Genomic DNA, 7,413 nt, shown 5'->3' on the forward strand with positions numbered 1-7,413 from the left:
TGCACCGAAGGTAATTCCCGCAAACGACCTCTCACAATAATGTTTTTACCGGACGCTACTAAAACGCCTTCATACGGAAACGACGCAACAAGCTCTTCGTCTGTCGCACGAGCCGCGCCGCACGCGGAAAAAAATTACATTGCTGATCGAACAATTTTTTAGTTAAAAGAAAGTGACGGGCATGTTTCAATGTAGATTTTACATTAAAAAATGCTAATTTAACCACGCCTGTGGTAAAATGTACATTTGAAACATTTCTGTCACTTTTTTTTAACAATTTAATTGTTAAAGCGATCCATTTTTTTCCATGCACATGACTCTACCATGTTCGGACTCGCAAGATTTCATGGAACTTGAAAAACTTAAATCTTAAACTTCTGCGATGGACATGTTCAGAAAAGGATTCTCCAATACATACTTGGGACGAGATAATGAATTCCAGCTTGCAAACGCCTGCGACTTCCTTCGCTCTTTTCAGCACATAAAACAAAGATTCAAGTCATACTTGATTTCTTGGCAATTAAACCTAGTCGGTGGCACATAAACCAATCCAACACTTCCCATACCTTGACATCTCATGGATACTTGGACAATGGGCCTGTTGCAAACTTTTGCTAGAGCAAAAATAACAGTCGTTACTCATAGAGAATGTCTCAACAATCACGATGAGCGCATCGGCAAAGTCTGAAATGCACTCCTTACTTCACAATTTGCATGAGAAATTTGCGTTTTTTCGAGCTTCCCGCCTCAGAAACGATACCACGACACAGGTGAATATTTCGTGAGAGTAGTCATTCATCCAGCCTCTGCTTACAAGGATACGACGAAATATTCAACACAGCCGACGCCAATCCGCCAAAACACATGTGTGACGGGATGATGATTCTAACCACATGATATCGTAACAATCGGCGTCTTTACGTTAAGAACGTCAAAACGTCAAGATTGAGGTCGCCAGATTTTTACATCGCAGAGACTGCCATGATAACGTTCAGCGCGCGATGTGATTCACGTAGAGCATTGAGTTTTCATGAGCGGGTGGTTTGAATTCACGCACTAAGAATCATTAAATATCTTCTTAAAGAGTTTATTTCCGTAATTTTCGTTGTGCGCATCGTGTTCTACGTGAAATTTTGATTAAGAAACATGTATCAGAATGCTGAAATTCGTACCTTGTCTAGTGGTCCATTGGCGTCCGTTCGGAGTGTCGGCGCCTGCATTTCCGAGTACCTCGGAGCTTTAGTTATTTCTTGCGCAATATCAGACAGTCGGGAAACAAATCCGTAATGTACGAGATAAGAGACGCATCGGTGTCCGATAAACATTCGATGATAGATTTTAGTTCTGCACGCAGAGACTTTAGTTTACTTTTCTACCCCTGTGTTAGAGTCTCCCAGAAAACCTCATCAATGCTCTGCTGAGGGACCGTTCAAATATTACTTAACGCACTTTGGAGGAAAGGGGGGTTGAGCTAGCGTTACGGTGCGTTACAAGGGGGGTGGGGGTTAAGCTCAGTGTTAAGCTGGGTACGCACTAGAGCGTTTTGGACGAACGAACAGAACGAGCCGAGCGCTGCGAGCAGTTTGAGCACGTATTCGACATGTTCACAAGGTCTATCCGGTTCAAGTATAACAAGATGAGATTTTATTGAAAGATAAGTCCTATTCCACATTTTCATGCTGTCTTTCGTCTTAAAATAATCACTTTTTATCTTCTCTATTTTAAGGGTGGGATGAGCCGAAACAGTATGCATGCCCCTACGATCATTGCTTGAAAAGTTATAAACACAGTGTGATGCTAACAAAACACATAAGATCCGTGCACGAAGGAAAAAGCACTCAACATCGTGACAAGCTCGCGCCTCCCCCAGCGGATTGATATGATCAAATCATCGACCAACATTATGAATTCCTCAGGAAAACATAATGAAGCATATCGACGGTGCAAGTCGGCAATCACATAACTCGTTTGCGGTGTCTGAAAATCTCCGCAACTATGTTATTTTTTTAAAGGAGAACAAATGGACATGATTCCTTGCAGTTTTTGCAGAATTTTCCTCGCACATAGAAGAAAAATCACGGCAGTTTTAAGGAATTACCGTTGAGTAGTTTTCCGTTTAAAGAATAAAGTATGACAGGAAGTCTGCGACGTCGCAAATCGAGTTATGTGATTGCCGACTTTCACCGTCGATATCAGGAAAAACATTTTACATGCAAAATGAGTACATATTCAACATGGCCGACGCCAAACCGCCAAAACACACTTGACGAGACGGGATTTTATCAATCGGTGTGTTTATATTTACATTTTCCTTGCGTTGGTGAAGGTCATGGTGCCTCCTCAAGATTTGCGCGCGGAGGCGTCAGCTATGTCAAATAATGTGTAGCATCCTAGTGCGCAAGGGTTGGATGGATTGAATTTAATGAATTGTTTGAGGTCTGTCTGCCTTTACACGTTACTCATTTTTTGCCCCGTGATGCCCCACTATATCATTCCTCATTCTAGTTTTGTACTCTTCAAACTGAGTTCAGTTGCGGAACATAATTATTCCAATATTCTCATCAAAATGTCAAGCTTCTATCATCATTATTGTCACTTTATTTGTTAAGAATAAAAAATGTATGTAACTGTTTTAAATAGTAAAAAAATAACCGGGACAGGATTAATAAAAAATTGATAAAAATTCCAAGAAATTATATTTATCTATTTGTTTTCCAAAAATGAAAATGCAAGAGGAAATCTGCAATGATGCTCTTCTCAAAAAGTGCTCTTAGATTTTTACTACAGCCATGTTCTTGCACTGTGAGTCTCTTTTTAATATTGCTTGATTCTGAAGTGCATAAAAAATCACCCGAGATACTCACAGAACCATTGAGGGGAGTGTTCAACAGGTTGATTATCCTGCTAAGAAGGCCCATCATCGTCTGAATCACTAGATCCTTCGGATATTCTTGTTGATTTCCTCTCGAGATAATCTTGTACTTCGTCATATGCTCTTTTGTACAGTACACTGATATCACCACTCTCTTCAATTGATGGACTAAATGCAGCGATATGTTTGTTTAAAATCTCCAATGCAGTTTTAAATTTATTATTTGATGACGCAATAAAAGATTTCCTACCTCTGTCTAGTGAATAGACCTGGACCCCTTTATTTTCTAAAGTCCATAAGTCTTTTTCTCCAGTCAGGAGAATGCATAGAGGTGGTTTCAGCAAAGGAACACGCTGACTCAGAATTACATTTAAGCTGTTGGCAATATGGTAGACTAGGACTTCATTGTGTTTGTGCAAAGACACACAGGCAATTTGTAATGTTGAGTCGAACTGTGTCAGTTGCAATTTGGTGACAGGAATAGGTTTTTCAGTGTCAGGTTGGACATCATCAGAGCAATTGTAAACGCTCAGCTCTGCGCCAGTCAGATAATTCCAGAACCTGATTGTCCCATCACCGGAACTAGAGAGAATTATTTTAGCACTAGCACTGAATAGGTTGATACTCGTTACAAACTCTTCGTGACCTAGGCAGTAAGTCTGGATATTGTAACTGTTTGGATAGTGAGAAACCCGGATTTTTTCATCTCTGTCGCACGTAATGATGAAGTTGTCTGGAGTTAGGATCATATCCAATAAAATTGAGACGTGCCCTAGGAGGAAAGTTCCTTCCTCCTTAGAACTATCAAGATTGAATGAAAGCACTTCGCCCGATTTGTCCGCTACGATGACGCTCTCGCCGTCAGCTGTGAAACAGATTTTCCTTGCTCCTCGCGGAATCTTCTTCGACACCACAAGGGTGATTTCACGATAATAGGAATAGTCGTGTCGCCGTGGGTTATTAACGACATAGGGCAAAACGATTGAAAACCAAATTAATTAATCAATAGGAATGATGTCCCTGAACCTATCCATGCTAAAAAATATGATGAATTATTATTATATTTAATAATATGAGACTTTAAAGGCCGAAAATGTCCGGTCGGTTACGCGTCGCCAACCCCGATTTTGAAGCAAAAGAGCAGTTTGCGGTAACATATCAGTACTGATCATGAACTCTTTGGCAATATTTGCTGAAAAGAGACTCTATTGTTCAAGAAAATTGCCAGTTTGAACTGAAATGTTTATTATTGAGCGAGAAAAGTCATAAGAAAGAGGTGTCGCCACATTTGGCGACAAATTTTTGCAGTTGTATTAAGTGCAGTGTTTATCTCGCCAGATGGAGTCAGGAGTTTCAAAACTGCCATCAAATTGTTCGCTGAAGTCTTCTTGACAAAACCATTACTGATAAGTCAGTTTTTTTTACAATGAAAACTTAAATTATTATGAAAACCAGTGATTTTTACGTGTGTAGCACTAATTCCTCACTACGCAAAAACCTCAATTTAATAGTATTAAACTAAAACGAAGTCTCCAAAGTTTAGAAAACTTTTAAGGCAGCATTAATTCCACCTCATAACTCAAGAATTGCCAAGTTTCATCTTTTGTATCATCTTTAATCTCACATTTTTGAGTGTCGGTTACGCTGTGTCTGTTACGTAACCGACACAATTTGGCAGGGCCGCTATGTTTGCGTGGACCTCCAGCAGTCCCGCGGAAAGCGCTGATACCTGATTCAATGGCTTGTTTATCAATCACTTTAACTTTGCACTGAATCAAAATAGAGCGTGCCAAAGCTGGAAAAAGGAAGTTTAATACCTTTAGAATGAGGTAATGAAATCCTGTTAAAATTGGTGCACTTTTATTTCTCAGGTATTTCACATTTTAACTTTTCCTGTTATCGTGAAATCACCCACAAGCTGCCAGTCATCGATGTCCCAAACGCTCAACCGTTTGTTGTTTATAGAGTATGCAAACCATTTACCACACGGCGAAATTGCAGAGGATGCAACGTCAAGCTCTCTGTTATATCCAGAGAATCGACTGGGACGATTAGGTCCTGCTTCGACAAGATTGAATTTCTGATCTGATAGTCTCAAAAATATTGAGCTGTACTTCGCAGTTACAGCGATGAGATTATTGCTCACAGATATGCACGCCATCAGTATAGAATTTAACGCCCCAAAAACTTCTTTAATAAGTGCCTACGCATAAAAAGTCCGCACAGCACAATCGTTGAGTCTGCTTGACGGACACACGTGTGATAAATAAAGCTACGACTGAGGTTTTATGTTGGGGATGACGATTGGGTACGATCTCAACCAGTGTCAGTAATTTCACAGAGACACTGACTTGAATCCGAATTTAAAGATTTTAATCCCATTTATGCACACTGTAATCAGACTTAAAACCACAATAAAAACCAAAAACCGTGGACGAACAAGCTGTGCCCGTGCAATGCCCATAGATTACAAAAGCCTCGCAATAAAGAGGAACTCTGCCATGCTAAGGAAGAACGCCGTATGAACATTCGAGAGTTGCCAAATTTCCTTCGATAAAATGCTCATTTCTGGGGAAAGCTATGAATATTTTTTCTTGAAATTTTCAGGACTTTTTGTTGGAATTGCGAAGCACATTATCTGAGAAATTAGAAGAAAAATATTCATAAGTTTACCAAGAAATTTGTGTTTTAGCAAAGGAAATTTGGCAACGCCTGAAGATTTATACGGCGTTCTTCCTTAGTACGGTAGAACTGCGCTGTTGTCATTGCCTACATCGCCGATACGCGAGAGCCATGTCGTGATTTGTTTTAAACTATGTACGATTCGATTCGAACTAAAAAGTCAAAAAGATTCATTCCTCAAATCATGTTGGAGAAATTTACACTCGTATGTGTACACAGAAAAAAGAGTAACCAAAATTTCGTGTTATTACGAGAAGTAAAACTCGAAGTAACACAAAGCTTTTGGTTAATCCTGCCGTTCACGGCAAAAACGCCGTAACTCCATTCGAGCTTTTTCCACTTTTCCACTTTTTCCACTTTTTCCAGCACGTACTGCTCTATTATAAGAAAATCCGATTGCCACAAGGTTTCATTTTTTTTCATTTTTAGTTCTAAATGGTGTGGCGGAGTTGTATTGAAAAAATGAAGGATGAATATTTCCTAGGTTCTCTGTAAAGCAGCATTTTGTCGGGAAAAATTGAAAAAGTGTTGAATGGAGTTACGGCATTTTTACTTAAGATGGCAGAATTCTTTAGGCATGGGTTGGTTTTCCTTGTGGTTAAATTCACGAAAGCTTTGTGATACGTCGACCAAATCCTTGGGTTGAAAATCTGCATGCAACCTCTTTGAAAATTCGGGGCCAGAGAGGATCGAACCTGAATCACTTTTAATACGCTTATGTTACTTTTTTTTGTCAGATCGACCCACAGGACTTGATTGCTGAACACAATGTTGTGTCCAATCGACCCAAACCGTAGGTTACTCTGACTGAAACATCGGATCATGAGAAAGTTCCTGCCAAACGTATGCACTCTTATTCATCTCCCAATGCGATGCTCAGAGGTTGTGACTTGCGAATAGCTAGCGCATTGGATTACCTCCGATGTGACTTAGGATCGATCCTGGTGACTAGTTTTTTACGAGGTCTCAGATTTCAACACAAAGATTTGCTCACCTCGACCCAAAGATTAAGTCAATTTGACACAGGGAAAACTGACACACAAAAAATCAACCACGACATGTGTTAGTCGTGTTTTACTCCCCATATTATAACAAGATTTTGGTTACCTTTTTCTTATATTGTACCTATGTATGTGCTCCTTGTTCTAATACCTAATTTTTCTTAGCGCGTGCGCAGTGGGCACTTATTCCCAAGTGACTATTTGGGAGAAGATCTTCCTTAGGAAGCACCAAGTCGTGCGAGAGCCGAATTGATTTAATTTTCTCGGAAAACAATAAAGTTACTGAATTTGTTCACATAACACTGCGCACGCAACACACAGGAAGAACTTTGAAACGGAAGTGAATGATATGGTGCACCAAGAGCAAAGAGCCGAAAACAATAAGAAAGGCTGCGTCTGTTGCAAAGACATAAAGACGGAGTGCTCGTATCTAAAAGCACGGGGAAAAAGTGAAGCCTGGTTTGGCGGTGGGTGCTTGTGTGAGTGTGTAAATGAGCTCGGGAATCCATGGCGGCAAACGGATATTTGATTTGAACTTGTTCTCTTGATTTTTCCACATTTCTTCTTCGAAACGTATTTAAAATGCCTAAAACGAATATATTAAGAAAGTTGGGACTGCGTCCTATTATAATACACCTACTTTTGCTCTGTAACAGGCAGTAATCTCAGACAAAGTTAGTTTTTCTTCTGCTCATGGTGGTTCTGCCGGTTCAAACAGGCCGTTACAGTCGTAGATGACCGTTACTCCCAAATGAAATTAATCGGTCGACGACGGACCAAAACTAACCTTAAGTTATAAAAATATGAATGTGTAAGTGAATTTGGGCAAAAATCAACCTAAAATACTTTGTTACCGCA

At 39.9% G+C, this 7,413-nt stretch overlaps 1 protein-coding gene across 1 annotated transcript; it reads right to left on the reverse strand.

The window, feature by feature from the left end:
- Nucleotides 1-2,677: 2,677 nt before the first annotated feature.
- Nucleotides 2,678-6,975, reverse strand: LOC109036873 (tRNA (guanine-N(7)-)-methyltransferase non-catalytic subunit wdr4). Its single transcript, XM_072304751.1, has 3 exons — nucleotides 6,680-6,975; nucleotides 4,764-5,263; nucleotides 2,678-3,864 (listed from the first exon to the last, which is right to left on the reverse strand). Exons 2-3 carry the CDS (start codon nucleotides 5,031-5,033, stop codon nucleotides 2,905-2,907), a joined length of 1,230 nt encoding a protein of 409 aa, XP_072160852.1. The 5' UTR covers nucleotides 5,034-5,263; nucleotides 6,680-6,975; the 3' UTR covers nucleotides 2,678-2,904.
- Nucleotides 6,976-7,413: the final 438 nt, after the last annotated feature.

The sequence above is a fragment of the Bemisia tabaci genome, chromosome 9 (assembly GCF_918797505.1).
Source record: "Bemisia tabaci chromosome 9, PGI_BMITA_v3".
Lineage (NCBI taxonomy): Eukaryota > Metazoa > Arthropoda > Insecta > Hemiptera > Aleyrodidae > Bemisia > Bemisia tabaci.